The 17,111-nt window shown below is 37.8% G+C and overlaps 1 protein-coding gene across 7 annotated transcripts in view; it reads right to left on the reverse strand.

Annotated features, from left to right (window-relative positions):
* Positions 1–17,111, reverse strand: part of LOC144058818 (glutamate receptor 3-like) — a 114,755-nt gene that overhangs the window by 44,784 nt on the left and 52,860 nt on the right. For all 7 annotated transcript variants that reach the window (XR_013295488.1, XM_077577379.1, XM_077577382.1 and 4 more), the window contains exon 4: positions 6,598–6,785. Coding sequence is in view for 6 of the 7 variants with exons in the window: in XM_077577379.1 (XP_077433505.1) it covers positions 6,598–6,785 (188 nt within the window). In the remaining variant the exon portion in view is untranslated. The remainder of the gene's footprint in view (positions 1–6,597; positions 6,786–17,111) is intronic.

Genomic DNA, 17,111 nt, shown 5'->3' on the forward strand with positions numbered 1-17,111 from the left:
GCAGGTCCTTTTCTCTTTGATGATAAACACAAGAATGCAATTTAATTACGTACATAATAACAGTTAGCAAAAAGCCCGCAACAGTCAAGATTGGTGCCAAGAATTTATTATTGAAGTAATCAGATTTTTGGGCGGAAAGTTGAACTATATTTCTTTCAGGCATTCTGCATGGATGCCAATACTGCAGCCACACTCATAAAGACTTTGCCCTTTGGGTGGGTATTGGATTTAATGTCTTTATTAAGTGGTTGCCATTTAAAAAAATATATTATAATAATAAAGGTTGAAGTAATCTCTTTCTGAATGTTTGGAACTCTTGTTTTAAGTTTCTCTATTTGCATAGATGTAACTCAATTTCCCACAGTTTTAGTATTTTGGCTGCAAACTACATTGAGACGGAATCGACTCTGCTGGTTAGAAGTGCACTCTATTTTGCCATACTAGTTTGAAAACATGATTGATCAACCATCATATATCAATTTATCAATATGACATTTCTGCTGTTATATAAATGCCACCAACTTTGAAACCTTTTATTGATTTGTTTGTAATTGGGAAATCAATAAAAGAGCTACATCAAAAAATTCTGCTTTGACAAAAATCTTTAAAATAGTGTGTCTAAAAAGGCAGGTGTAAACCTGATTCAAAGCACAAAAATGAGAGGTGGCGCAGAGACCTTTTCCTCATATAAACATTTTTGAAATGCCATAAAAAAATATTGTGACATATCACCTATTCAGCATTGTAGTTTTTGGAGTCAGTCACAAGAAGGAGTCATGCTATTTAAACGATGAGAACGTTTTTCATGTGGAATCGCCAAAGTTTTAATTGTAATGTTAGACAAATACTTTTACATCCAATTGCCACTCTGCTTTTAGTGCTATTCCAAATCTTTCATGGTAACCAAAACCCTCATTTTAAAATGGTATACGAACCGTCTGGATGTTTCGAAATGGTATGGGATTTGTATTTTTTTTTTTTATAGGTTTTAGGTGAACTAATGAATGCACGCACGCACGCACATACACATATTCACCCACATACAAAAAAAAAATAAAAATAAATAAATATATATATATATATATATAAAAATGCTGTGATGATGACATGTCAAATCGGTAAAATTACCGAATGATCAATACTGAGCTCTCCAGGAAAAAAAATTATTAAAAAAATTAAATAAAAATACAATCAGCGTGGTCATCCCAGGAGAACTCGCTTCTTATCTGAAGCGCGAGAAAATACTTTTAAGTTAGGGCTGCTCGATTATGGAAAATAAGAATCACGATTATTTTGGCAGGAATCGAAATCACGATTATTTATTTTTATTTTCACTTTCATGAATTAAAACGAAGCCTAAATTTTTCAGATAGTGTGTTTTCCATGTAGTGAGGGACAGCTAACTGTCTCAGTGGGAAAATATTATGACCACACTTTATGCCTCTGCAGGCAGGAGAAGGGATGTTGGAACAAATCCCCAGATGTGCCGCTCAAATTTTGTTCTTTTTTTATGAATCCTTCTCACTTTCTGTATGAAAATGCAGCTTTGGCAGAGCCAGCTCGTTCCCTTCCAGTCTTTGAACAGCTTGTGCGCCCTGGGCCTGTCCCAGACGCTTCATTTAAATTTATTTATTTATTTGTCTCTCCCCCTCGCCTGCTTCTCTTTACACTGGCGCTGAGCAGGCTGTTGCCGCTGAGCAAACTCCGGCGAAGAAATCCCGGGAGGGAAGTGGGCCAGGAAGGCGCATAACAGATAGGAGGCTATATTTGTGCAATCTCATAAATGCATCAGATTAGTCATGATTTTTATATATGGCCGGACACTGTACTCACAAAAAGACCGATTCATTTTGAGGAATTATCATTTTGATCAGTGTAGCAAGACAGCAGATGCTCAAGCATGTGTGCAATAAAAAATGTGTTGCGACTCAGGAAAGGATGGTCGTTGCATTAATTTCTCGGCACTGCAGTGTATTGATGGGAAAAATACAAAGTGGTTTTTAAACAATAAAATGGTAATGGCCCCGATAGCCTCCTCCTCAGCATCCCAAAATGCATGTGTTGAAACTTTATTTTCCGAAACAAAATTGTGTCTGATGCAACATTATGCAAATATGTTTTTTTGTTTGTTTGCATGCAGCTCAATAAGTGTCAACACTTACTAAGATAGATGATCAAGCTTGATCAAAAATTATGATTTAACACTGCTCCAGTGTATTTATCATCTCATAGTAGTGTTAATTTAACATGTTTCTATAATTGTGGTTTATAGTGATGTTGAGATATAGTAGAAACTGACAAACAACTATAATGATAAACATATTTTATCTATCTATCTATCTATCTATCTATCTATCTAGCTAGCTAGCTAGCTAGCTAGCTAGATACTGAAGCTAGATAGATAGTGTAAGAGGAATAAAATTATTTTGTCCTCTTTGCGTGTTCCAAAAATGAAGATAGACTTAATGTAAGAAAAATACACCTTTGCAAAAATGATTTTTAATCAGTCAGAGATCTCTGGACAGATGACAGCCTCTAATTCATCACTTAAACAGGTGGGATTCAGAGCGTCAAATGTAGTTCTTCCGCATTTACAATGGTTTCTTATAGTTAAAAAGACCTCCTCTCTTTCATTTGTAGACAAAACATACTCTCTGGGTATTTTTCCATGAGCTATGGCGAAAACAGAGTCAGGTGTGGGTGTTCAAAACAGATTCTGTTCTCAAGGACCAAATGTGTTTTCGCACAAAACGCTGAGAAGGAACTTTTTTAGACTAAATAGTATGTCCCAGTTTAAGGTCAGATTATACCGAGATCAACACCATCTGCTCTGCACAGGAAACAAAACATTTCGACAAGGTTAATATAAAGAATTAAAATGTTAATAATGTATAACAATGGTTAATATATGAAATGGAGTATTAAAAATGTTATAATATCTATCAATAGCTAGATACTAAAGCGTCAGTATCTATCTGGCTAGCTATCTAGCTAGCTAGCTTCAGTATCTGGCTAGCTATTAGCTTCAGTATCTGGCTAGCTATCTAGTTAGCTAGCTTTAGTATCTAGCTAGCTAGATAGCTACAATATTTGTTTGTCTGACTGCCTGTCGGTCTATCACTCTGGTAGATCTTTAATCGTCAAAAATAAACATTAGTATGTTATTAAATGCCAAATTGTAAATACAGCTGTTGTAATAGCATCGCTAGCTAGCTATCCCCCAACTGGCTATTGTCACTCATCAAAGACATAGTATCAACGTGGTCTAATGTTTTGTAGTGTTCAACGCTATTAAAGTTAATGTTTCCAAGCATTTTAACAATCACGGTCATTAACTTGTTTTTACATTAATATGTTCGGAGTGTCAAAAAGTTACTTGACGCATTGCCTGTACAGTTCTCGATGAAGTCAACTTCGCAAAGAGTTTGTCGGTGAAATCCGTCTGTGACTTTGGTGATTGAAACTCTTCATTTGTCCTTCAGTCAGGGACAATCGTTAGATGGTACAACAGCAGGTAGAAGCAGAAAGTTTACGTCAAGGTATAAGCGAGTGTCACATTGGGAGCAATTTCTCACATAGCAGACGGCCAGTCTTTGTTTTAATGTGCGCACTTATGTGTCTCAATAGGGGGTCTGCAGCAGAGAGAAGTCCAGCAGCTTCCCTCAATTCCTCTGACTCATCTGCACTAGTGGATTATTTCAATTAGGCCAGGACAGAAAAAAAAAAATCATGCTGAGGTTATCACTGATAAAAATGGGCCAAATTAGGCTCACTGCTGTTATGAAGGTTATTAGAGCTTTATCTCCCCCTGTGCTGAAAAACAAAGTTTAGCCAGTATGTTGTAAATAGCTGTTGAAGTGGAAAATATGTCTAAAAGAGGGTATAAAAAAAATTACAAAAATCCTTAATGAGAACAAAATCATCATTTTGGCCCAGCATCCTTATTATTGGAACAATTACAGGCACACATTAATGCACCTTCAGTCTAGTTTTAAAAAAACAACACAGCACCAAATTAATTTTTGAAAGTATGAATCTGGCTTGAAAGGAGACTCATGCATAACAAATTAAGTTAAAAGTCATTGAGGGGATTTTGGTGAAGAGACACCAATATTCAAATGAATGTTAACAAGCACAATCTAATTTGTTAGATAATTGCCTTCTAAGCGGAGGCAACGGCAGCAAGCACTCGGGTGCACGGTAAAGTGATGCAAGATTGCACTTCTACTACTGTGGGAACGAGTGGACAAAATGGAAGAAGTGATTTTGGGTTTCCTCTTTTAAGTGTTTTTTTTTTTTTCTCTCACAAAGAGGATTAAGCAAGCAACGTCATTGGTGGTCTCTCCAACATAGCTTCACACTTTCAACTTTAATCTCTGGTGCAGCTTCAAATCCCACAATGCAGGCTTACTGCTGTGACCCATTCAGCTCTTAGCCATTGGTCAAATGTACTTGCTCAGCAAAAAACACATAAATGATCAACCATAATGACCACATTTTTAACTAGTTGATTTTAAAGTAAGAAAAAGAGAAAATCAAACCTAACCCTAAATTGCATTCCAAAAGAGGGTTGTGTGTCACAGCCAAAACAGTTGATATCAGTTGGGAAAGTCCATTACGTTAAACCTGTAATGAGGGGTGCACCGGCAAATCGCTCGGCGCCCGATTGAATTCATTTTGGGATTGGTGATCGGCCAATCCCTTACAATAAAACCAATATTGTCCATCAATCTAATTTCCCTCCTCAGAGGTCTGAAAAACTGAGCCACTGTCCTCTCCTTCTGTGAGATGAACTAATAGGCTTTTCATTTTTACTTAAGAGGCCTGCTTCATGTAGGCATATAGGGATGGGAAAAAAATCGTGATCGGCAGGTCAGACTTTTTAACGGTCGGTGATCGGCCAGAAAATTGTGATTGGAGCACCCTTACTTGTAATGAATGCACACTATTGGTGTAGTTGTAGACATAGCTGATGAATGCAGCTGGTGTGGAATCAATACTTGGCCATGCTGCTTTTACACTAACTGTCAAATATAGATTAAGCAATTAACTTAATTAACATTCACTCCCAAAAACATTTATACATACAGAAGGCTTTGATGCTACTTCTGACCTGAAGAGGTGGCTTAAAGCAATGGTAGTTATTACAAAAAAAATGGCCAGCAGGTGGCAGCAGAGTATAAGAGATCAGCCAGGGCCACGTTGCAACAAGCTCTTTTAGCCAGTGTTTTCAACAAGTTTGTTAACAATGATGAAACTTAGCTATATTATAATGCTAATTTCTGCAAAACGGAAACAGATACAAATGTAGTTTTTGTAATCTTTCTTTTGGTAGGTTCCATGTTTTTATAGCAATAGAACACAATATTCTGTGGGCCTTGCAAAATCAGTCAAAATCCAGTAACAGCCGGGAGCGAAGGGGGTTACTTAAGTGAAAATTGCTAGGAGTGAATGAGTTAAGCATTATAAAAATAACTGACGGCTTGATGAGTCAACAATTAATTGCCAATTCAAATGTATTTCATTCTTTAAAAAAGAAATGAAAGGGGACAGAAGGAAGATAAATTTATGGTTGTCTGCCCATGATCAACACACAATAATAATAATAATAATAATAATAATCAACACAAAATAAATGACGTAAGCAGTCAAGATGCTTTCAATGTAACAATTAAACAGAATGATTCAACAGCATGAACCTTGTGCTTTATATATTTTTCCAGTAATTTAGCTTTTATACATTTAAAAAAAAAAAAATACAAATAGACTGAAATCATTTAGTTTTATAATCCAGATTGTTCCACAAACTGACACCCTGAGTTGAAATGCATTGTTCTTTTTGTTTTGTTCTGTATTTAGGTTTGGAAAAAAATCTCTCTCATTTGTACTCACTTTCCCTTTTTTTTTTTTTTTTTTTTGATTTGATTTGCATGTTAATTGGTAAGATTTCATGATGGGTTTCATACATTGTTTTAAGGTGGTTGAACTCCCATCAATTCATAAAATTTAAAAGTTTTTAGTTGTATAAATATTGGATTAGTGTGGTCTCTGTATCCACATCCAAACACAACACGAATAGCACGATCAATTAATTAAATGATCTGAATGAATCTTTTTTTTTTTATGCTGTTACGGGCACTGATGCTATTGTGGTTCACGCCTCTGACAACATCCAAAATGTCTTCTAAAATGAAGATTAGGGTTCCGCGGGCTGAGTCCAATTCCTGGTAAATCACTTAATTTATTAAGAGCAGTTTCCCCAAACTTTTATCCACATGAGTGTGCTGTTTTGTTGTTGTGGGTTTTTTTTTTTTTTGGGCCGCATCGCTTCCCTGCTGCTGCTGAAAATGATGACAATGGCGCAATATAATCAAGTCAGTGGGAGGGCCAAAGCAAGATTCCATGTTAAGCAATGAAGCTAAGAGGAATTTCTTTGAGAGAAACAAAGTGTCCCTCTGCAGCCTGTTCAACTAAAGCAAACAAACAAAATGACTGGGCGGAAACACTGATGTTTCCCATAATGCAACTGGGCCGTTTTTTTTTTCTTGCCTGGTCTTTTCACCACATCGAGTGATTAAAACATTGAAGATAGCTCACCTGCTCTAATATGGTGTTGATCCTGCCCACCTCGCAGTCAATCACAAAGCGCTTTTCCTGCCTCCTGTCCATCTCCTCGATGATGCGTCTGAACTCCGCCGCGTCCGTGGTGATGCTGACGGAGCGAGCGGTCACCTGCCAGTTGTTGGCCACCGCCGCCTCCATGATGGCCTGCAATATGGAGAAGCCTGGGAAGGGAGGGAGAGACAAGCCGTGACCCTGAATATTAGACGGTGGAAAGGCTGGCACACCGTAAGACTTTGCCAGGATTGAGTGGCTGCTAATTTATTCTACTGGGGTTTCCGCTTGAATCCAAAGGTCAAAGGCCATCTCATTACAATCTAAAATAGCATTCTGAAGTCCCGCTAGCATATTGTATGGAGGCTTTGTGCGGCGCTGTGTGTGTGTGTGTGCTGATTCACATTTGCATATTGAAAAGGCAATATAATGAAGTGAAAAGAGCGGAATTATATCTCCATATTATTAAAAGATCAGCGGGTGATGTTATTGCGTTTCGCAATCAATTGAATTATGGCATTTAGCTCAGCGACATGCTAACGTTGACACGTCCTGCTTAGTGTCTCCTCGGATGATTTTGTTCCACCTTATATTGAAACAATAAAAAAATATATATTTAAAACAAATCTTATGCGGAGAAAAAAAAAGTGAAATATTTAACAGATTATTCCGAAACACTACGGTGAGGTCAAATCACACAATTCGTTTCGCTTTATTTTCTTTGTGTAGTGACATGAAATATAAAAGGGCCAACTGCTCGGAAGTCAGCGATATAGTAGAGTGAAGAAGATGAAATTAATTAAACTCAAGTACGGAGCTGATATCTCATTAAGTCACACACACAATAGAACGATGTAAAGAGGGCTTCACCATTTATCATCATGTTTGCATAAAAGGCTAAAAAAAACTATATATGTACTGTACATACTGAATTGATATATACATATATAGCAAATGGGTGCCCTTATATAGTGGTTTTAGCTACACCATATTCATATATTAGGGGTGTAACAAAAAAAAACGGTTTGAACCGTCAAATCGTTTTTTTTGATTCAAAAGCGCATCGAACCGAATCCAATCATTCCACTTTGAAAAATATCGAGATATAAGTATCAAATTGTCGTTTACTGGAGAGAAATATCTTAGAAGGAAACGGCACCTTTTACAGTACTGACAAGTTAATTCAAACGTATGTCAAATGACAACAGAAAAGTCATTGCATCAAACCCCGTCGAACCGAGAAGCACCATACGGAATCGTATCGTAATCAAACCGAGCCGAATTGTTCTACTTTCTAATCGAACCGTCCTCGAATCATTTTGCACCCCACCGCGTATCGAAAACCGTATTGAATTGACTTTTATGGAGGGATATATATATATATATATATATATATATATATATATATATATATACGTTACTTGTCATTACCATAACAATCACCTGCATCAATATTTGTAAATAACTGATTGAGTACACATATATATATATATATATATATATATAGTGGTTTTATTTCACATCCAAGATTTAATATATATATATATATATATATATATATATATATATATATGTACTCAATAAGTTATTTACAAATATTGATGCAGGTGATTGTTATGGAAATGGCAAGTAACGGAAGTAGTGGTCAGAGTTAATATGCGTCATAATGTTTTTTCCTCACTGTGAGTTATTTTTCCGCAAGGCCTTATCTCGGTAAACATGCAGCCTTCAAACAACCTCGGAGACCACAGCAAAACAACTTTCTTCATTTCTCCGCGCTTCCCCCTTCCTTTGCAGTCCTTTTGAATGGCCAAGTAACCTTTTCTTAAGAAGCAGCGTTCGTAAGCACTCCGAGACTGTTGCACAGTGCGCGTCTGCCCTTCTGATGCGCCTCCTGCACTGCAGCAAATAGTCACATCCTCAGCACATGACCTTTTGGGGGAGTACGGCCAAGACCAACTCGGTGTGTCATCCGTCCCGAAGAGCGAGGGTGCTCCCTTTGGAGACATCCGCCTGACAGGACTCAAGGTTATCGGGCGACTGGTTGTCAGCTCGTTTGTGTTTTTTTTGTTTGTTTTTTTTAGGTGAGGGCATGCACAGGTGAGCTTCTAGTCCCTTCTCAGTCACAGCCACCGTTAAACAAAAATATACTTGTTTTTATACCACTCGAAATAATTCAATTCAATTCAAATCTATTTGAACAGGTAGACTTTTTATATTGACTGTCAATGAGTTGTTGTTCTACAATACAAAAGCCCAAATTCTGATTGGTAAAAATATCTGCCCACTGAAGTGAAATAGTCTGAGCCTTTTTCTAAAGTGTCACCCATTTTTTCCACGAGCACAACGGCAGCAGCAGCCTCTCGTGCGCCGCGCTTCCTCCTCCCATCTGTGGTACCTACAGCCAAAGTTGCAAAGTGACGATTTGAATAACACGGATGCATTATTCATTTTCCCGAGGCAAACGCTCAGAACCTCACCAACCCCGAGCCAGCTGGATAGCATGGCGGGCTTCCCAGCAATAAAAGCTCCTCACATTAAGAGATGTCATGCAGTTTAACTGGGTTAAAATGCTCTCTGGTGGGTTGGGACCCATTGAGTGGAGGGCTGGTCTGGCAAAAAGATCAATGAACCGTTTTCTTCCTAATAATCACGGTGTATGACTTGATAATTACACATAAAGTATGCACGAAAAGCATCATAGAAGAAGAAATCCTGCAGTGGGTAACATTTTTAAAATCTTGGATGTGAAATAAAACCACAAATTATGCAAATTACCGTGAGCACGGGACTCTTATCAACGAGATTAGAATCACGCAAACCTTTTTTATTTAGAAATTGCTGATAATTTCCTCTCTACCTGCCTTTGGCGAGCCACAAACCCCGAGCATGTGAACAATTGGATTCAGTGAAGATTCCATGCTTGCCTGCTTTTACATTTGTATGGAAATTAGCAGATGGGATCTGGTTAGAAGTAAATAGTCTGTCAAGAAATTGATTACTTTTAGTCCTGTTTCTTTAAAAGTCAGCTCTAAAGTTGGTGTGCTTTAGGCCAACTTTTAAAACAACCAAACCACAAGAGTGTTAGCATGTCTGTGCCGCAAAGTGGGAATTTGGAGCCCATTCCCAATCGTTCATGTGCACCCCCATAGCTACGTCGCCCAATTGCATGATTAAAAAAAATAAATAATCAAACACAATGTTTCATAGGGTTTGATGCCTGCTCTTCAAATGTTTATGCATTAAATATGTCACTTTAAAAAGGCTGTTCACACTATGCCAGCTACTTAAATGTGGTCTGAGCAGGTGTGCAGTAAATTACACGCTAAAAACAGCTGGGTTAAAAGTTACCCAATTATGGATGAAAAAATTTTTGATCCACTTTCTGGGTCAATTTGACCCAACTTTCTCGGTTGTTTTATACAAAATGATCCAATATTTTGACCCAAGTAATAGATATGACCAATATTATTTTTATATATATATATAATTTATTTATATTTTATTATTATTTATATATTATATTATATTTTATTTAATAATTATATGAGGTTTTTTTTTTTTGGTTTTTACACTAAACACCAATTACTTGACTCAAAGTTTGGGTCAAATTGACCCAATTAGAGGATCGGTCTATTTTTGACCCATCGTTCGGTTATTTTTGACCCGTATTTTTGTGTATTTTTTCCTCTACAAAGACGGTATTTGGTCCCAGTCTAAACTAAAGCAAACTTTACACTTGGAATAGAGTGATATATACATATATATATTTTAATAACTCAATGGTTGAGGAACGATCGCAGAACCTTTCGGTTTTCAAGATGGCCAATCTACCCGCTGAGCCATGCCGGTCCTATTGCGTGTCAATATATCGCTTGTATCAGGTGGCGCCCTCATACCTCCTTTTGGACACATCCAACAGTAAGCGTGGCATAGCGCAAGTAATAAGAGTGCCCGCCTCCCATGCTGAAGGTTGTGGGATTGTTCTCGAACCCCTATTTTGTTATGTTTTTTATTATATGTAATATTTTACTCTCTTCTGAGTGTAAAGTTCTGTTTAGAGCGTGACCTTCTTTTTCAGAGTAAAATTTACTAAATGTAAATCTCATTGTCGTAACAATGCTAGCTTGTCTCCATTAATGCTAGTATTTATTCTTTTTTTAAACTGTATTGGTTTTATTATTGGTTTCATTATGTGTTCCAATCAAGGTTATTTTAGTTAACGAAAAAAAACTAAAACTAAAATTCAAAAATCTATTTCGTTAATGAAATAAAATAAAATTGAAAATGCTTTTTAAAAAAACGAAAACTAACTGAAACTAACTCGAAAAATGTCCTTCGTTTTAGTCTTTGGTAATTAATTTTATACATGTGCCTTTGGGGATGATTTTAAATGTGATTTTAAGTAAATTTATTTAAATATTAACCAAAATAAGATGTCTGAAGTGATGTTTTCATTTTACCATGGTGTTGTGCACAAGTAATACACGATAAAAAAAAATAAAAATGAAAACCAATACTAAAACTAAACTAAATCCAAGCATTTAAAAAAAACAACTAAATCTAATCAAAACTAACTAAATTTAAATAACAAAACGCATAACTAAAATAAGAATTGCAAAAATATAACAACCCTGGTTCCAATCAGTTAAGGCATCACGTTTAATGCGTGTCATACCATTTGAGCCCGTGTTTGTCAATGTCAAGCCCAAAGCGTTTAAAAGCGAATTTATTTATCGAGTGTGTTATAAAACAGGGACTGTGATAACTGTAATTGCATAACTGCAGTAGCCACTGATGTTTTCCCCATTCAGTTGCATGCTTGTTTCCTTTGTCCAACCGTGCAAACTTGCCATCAAAGTCGAACCAAGAAGAAGCGTGGGCAGGCCATGTGTGTGTCTAATCTGAATGTGCGAAAGGGCTCATTCGCGGCGAAACCCGGGAAGTCGAGTTGCTTTTAAAATCCCCAACACCCACTTGAAACAACTGTGCGCTCGAGTGCATGCAGACGGCACGGCGATGGGTGCAAACTCAATCATTTCCTTTTTAAAGCGATATCCCCACATTGCAGTCAGCAATCAAATCCCGCCTGAGCCTTTGGACGCTCAGCGCGCGTATAAATCAGACTTGTTGTGGCGGCGAGCTCCGTCCTTCTTCTTTGCCTGTGAGTCGGATTTTAACAGGATGAGTTCTGAAACGTCACCCGTGGCGGCTCGGCTGTAATTGAATTGCATCTAATCTCATTGCCCGGCTCCTCTGGTTCCCCGCTTCTCATTAGGGCGGGCGCGGGGTGTCGCAGGGCTCCATCTCCAGCACGCTCTCATTCGCGACCCTCTCGCATGTCGCACAGCTGACCCAGGCTAACTAGGCAAATTAGAGCGCCCTATTGCACATTTCTCCAGGCATACACTTTAACCGCGACACACACTGTCAGCTTTTCTAGCACCGCTTGCTCACACTATGTCAATGCAGAGAGTGCACAAATCCTAAACTTAATTGTGTGAATGCTGAATTTTCGTCACTGTGTTGTTTTTGTTTTGTTTTTGTTGACAAAATTGTTGGTCAATTTTAGTTATCGTCTCAATGAATGTTTTCATTTTCAGCTGAAAATGTTTTTTTTTCGTGATGAAAAAAATCAGCACTGTGTGAATTCACATCATTTCCATTCGAAATTCCACATTTTCAAATCATTTAATTCACCTTGGGAAAATTTTTCAAATTTCCCAAAATTCACACGTACAAAAAAAAATCCCCTTTTTTTCCCCAACATATTGAAAATTGTTCAGCAACAATTTTTCCACATCATTCCAAATCTTTGAATGCCATTCCATATCATTAACATCATTCCGCATTTCATCATGTTGCACATTTTCAACAATATAATTCCTCATTATTCCGTATCATTCAATAATATTCAAAATCACGCAATATATTTCAATATCATTCCACATCCTTCCATATTGTCCTTCCATTACTCCATTTCATTCAATATCATCTACCTCATTCAGCATTCACACATTTTTTCGTCTACTAATCTGATCAAATAAAAATAAGCAATAAACAAACATGAGTGCGCCTCGGCTTGAAAAAAAAATCGACCCCCAGGACTCCTTAAAGAATCCAAATGAAATGCCCACATGGTCATGACTTCAATTGTAAAAATGCTGCTGCTCTCTCCTCTCGACTTGCCAATACACATGAAAATGAAGGTCTGCGAAAGGGCGACACAGCCCACTGAGCACTGTCTAAGGTCTCAGAGAGCATCAGGAACAACTAAATGGAAACTAGCAAGATAATGGCCTGGGCTCATAACTGTGGACTTGGCTTGATAACGCGTTTAGGACTCCGCACCGCTGAAATAGGAAGACAATTTACACGCTTGACTGTTGCCAGACCGCACCACGTCTTCCTCGACTTTCCACAATTTGAACAATAATTTCATAATAAATAAAAAACAAATAATCGAAATTAATTATTGTGATTGATTTATAAATTGACGCAAGATAAATGAGCTGCACTGTTACCTTGTCTTTTTTTTGTTTTTTTTTGTGGGAGGGCGACGGCTACATGACTTCACAGGAGCCCGTGAAAATAGCATTTTCAATTTGCAGCATTGAAGCATTTGGGTTCAAAGTCATATTTTTGCTCAGGGCCCCTAAATCCCTGGTGGCGCCCCTGGTACTACCTGAGTGTTCATTTTGATGACTGATCTAAACACACCTACAACTAAACACCAACACACCAACACACACTCACACTCAATTTCGCACCTTTGGGCAATTTAGAGTCTTCAATGAACCCTCCATGGAAACTCCACACAGACCCAATCTGAGACTCAAACCAAGAAATTCTTGACTCTGAGGCAGATGGGCAAATCACTACCTCATCATGCAGCCCAATACATCGAGTATGAATTAATATTATGAATATTAACTAATTTTCTCCAAAAAACGTTCCATTTTAATTATTGTCATGGTCCCAAAAACGTACTTATACGTTTTTTTAGGTTGAGTGTTTTTATGCTAGAAAATACAGAAGGCTTTGATGCAGCCACTGACCTGAAGAGGTCGCTTAAAGCAATGGTAGTTATTACAAAAAAACGACCAGCAGGTTGCAGCAGAGTATAAGAGATCAACCAGTGCCCTGTTGCAACAAGCTCTTTTCCCCAGTGTCTATAATCTTTCTCTTGGTAGGTTCCATGTTTTTTATAGCAATATAACACAATATTCTGTGGGCCTTAAAACCGTAAAACGGCCGGTCCCAAATACGTACTTATACGTTTTTTTTAGGTTTCGTTTTTTTATACTAGAAAATACAGAAGGCTTTGATGCAGCCACTGACCTGAAGAGGTCGCTTAAAGCAATGGTAGTTATTAAAAAAAATGACCAGCAGGTGGCAGCAGAGTATAAGAGATCAACCAGTGCCATGTTGCAACAAGCTCTTTTCCCCAGTGTCTATAATCTTTCTTTTGGTAGGTTCCATGTTTTTTATAGCAATAGAACACAATATTCTGTGGGCCTTAAAACCGTAAAACGGCCGGTCCCAAATACGTACTTATACGTTTTTTTTTAGGTTTAGTTTTTTTATGCTACAAAATACAGAAGGCTTTGATGCAGCCACTGACCTGAAGAGGTCGCTTAAAGCAATGGTAGTTATTACAAAAAACGACCAGCAGGTGGCAGCAGAGTATAAGAGATCAACCAGTGCCATGTTGCAACAAGCTCTTTTCCCCAGTGTCTATAATCTTTCTTTTGGTAGGTTCCATGTTTTTTATAGCAATAGAACACAATATTCTGTGGGCCTTAAAACCGTAAAACGGCCGGGAGCGAAAGGGGTTGCTTCAGTGAAAAAAGGTGGGAGTGAATGAGTTAACTTCGCAGTCCTTCCAATCATCTCTCAAAATCCCATTTTGGGCTCAATAAATCATCAAGTGCGCACCATTGCTTTCATATTCCCAACGATGCATTGTCTCTCCTGTCCTTTGAGCAAGGCAAAAATAAATAGATACTTCTAAACACTCTGTGGAGCTTGCTGACTATTTGCCTCCTGGCTAAATATGCTCAGAGGATTCTATGAGGAAACCACAACCCAACCCAACCCCCCCACCCCCCCCCCACCCCCCCTCCGCCTTGTGTTTGCACAGTGGAAAATACAATCTTTGGCTTCGTAAAGCCTTTATACTGTCTCTCATTAGTCATTTGGCATTGGCCCATAGGTGTAAGTCTAAAATGATGGTTTGTAGTTTTAAACACCTCGTAGAGCGCTACTGCGATTAAAGTCTGATGGTTGTCTATAAGTGAGAATGTGGAAGTGGCTGTAAAAATGTGACATTTAATGTAGGGAGGTTTTCAAGAGGAGGATATAATCGAGACTGGCTTGCTGTAAAAAAAAGACGTATTGTGCTGGACCACGGGCGAGTATGACATTTGTTAGCAAGATGACTGGGACGAAGCTAGGGCGTTGACGCCAGGCAATCGGCTTCTACTTGTGGAAGTGTAGACGCTAGGTTATCAGAAGCTAACAGGTAGCTAACCTCTTTGCTAGGCTGTCCGACAGACATTTTCAGAAATAGATCAAAGATTCATTTGGTTATTCAATTTCAGACTTGACGGGTGGGTACACACTCCAGAAATCTCCATATTTTTTAATATACAAATAATTAAAAGTATACTTTTCATATCTCGTATCGTGTTTGGCTTCACGGGGAGGTGGAATCTATTAGGGATAAACAATTACCTGAATTAAAAGCAACAATGCAATGTGGTAGAATGAAATATTCAAATAACAAAGGCTGCAATTTGGGTGACAATAATAATAATAAAAACAAAAATCTGAGTCTAAGTTTGTTGAAATATCCTGAAGCATATTACCTTAGAAATCTGACATCTTTGTTTTAAAATCCTAACAAAACGTTCAGGGAGCTCATCAGCATGTCTTTAAAAGTTAAACATAAACTTAAACAATTAAAAAGCTCCCTACCGTTTTCCAAAATTTCAAACTAACCAAAACGTCCATTTTTTTTAAATTATTTTTTTTACTTAACTTTAATTTAAAAAAACAAAAAACAAATGTGCAGAGTTCCTAGAGTCAGCAGCATCTCTTATGAAGTTGATGAAAATGTGAATAGTTCCCTGAAGTTAACCATTTTAAATTGATCGACTATCAGATATTTTTTTTACAAAGCCAATGCTGATACTCATCAAATTCTCAAATTTATTGTAATACATATTAATTAATTAATTGCTTGTTTGTTTAAAAAAATGCATGAGAGGTGGACCTTTAAAAATATATATATAATAAAATCACATATTAAATCGCAATATTGAGGGGGAAAAATGATCGCCCTAATTTTTTACATTATTATTTATTTATTTTTTTACTGACTGGTCGCCAGTCAGTCACATATGAAGACCAACAGCTCATTTTCCATATTATGTCTCATGTGCAAAATATTGCAGGATGTCTAGAACTTCCCTCTGCATCCCTGCCAACTGGAGAAAGGAGCTTAAGTCGTTTGGAGGAGCGGGAGTGTGAAGTGAAAGCAAAAAAAAGTAGCCGAAAAAGTGCGACGCCAAGACTTTCATGTGGTGTTTAGAGTGAGTCTCGAACCAAAACAGTTTGGCTGCCAAGCGTGCTAATCAAAAAGACAGCACATGTCAAATCAAACAGAAGCAGCGTGTTGCCGGTATCTTTCGAAGTGCATACATGCAGAGGGGAGGGGAAAATCCACCCACAGACTCACTAAAACGCCACCGTCGCTCTCTGCCTGTCTTTGTTTCCCTCGTTCTCCCTCACATGAATGGAGAATGTGTGTGCGTGTGTGTTTAGCAGACACCGCAAAGTGTGCCGGTTCGACCGACCCGAAAGTGAGGCAGAAATGGAAAGATTTGCGCTTGTTGTGGACATCCGTATTCAATGTGTTGTTTCCTCCGCCCCCTTCATCAAATTGCGCAATATTCAAATGAGCTTTTGAACTTGTGGTGGTTTTCTTGGAAGGGAGAGGAAGCTCCCAGCAGTGATTTTATGGCAGCTGATGCCAGCGTTGAGTAGGTGGCGGGAATGGCTTTATTCCAGCTTCGCCTGTAAAAAATTGGAAAAAGCACGGTGCTTTATTGTGTGATCCCTGTGACAGACAACTCTCTCTCTCTCTCTCTCTCTCTCTTTCTCTCTCTCTCTCTCATTTTTTTTAACTCTTTGACTGCCAAAAACGTTAAATAACGTTTAGTAAAATCCTATGGAGGAGTGCCAAAGACGTTAAAAGACGTTTGTTTCAAAACAGAGGTGAAACTAACCATTTTCTATTGTTGATTACTCAAAAACGGAATAAGGTAGAAACAAACTTTTTTTTCTGATGAAAGATGAGAGTCCAATCTTTTATTTGGTAGTATGTGTGTTTCCATAGTCCAAACACATAATTTTCTGTGGACCTTGAAAGATCAGTCAAAAGATCAGTCAAAATGCTTAAATCGGCTGGCACCCACGGCATCCCTTTTCTG

Source organism: Vanacampus margaritifer, chromosome 10, assembly GCF_051991255.1.
Source record: "Vanacampus margaritifer isolate UIUO_Vmar chromosome 10, RoL_Vmar_1.0, whole genome shotgun sequence".
Taxonomy (NCBI): Eukaryota; Metazoa; Chordata; class Actinopteri; order Syngnathiformes; family Syngnathidae; genus Vanacampus; species Vanacampus margaritifer.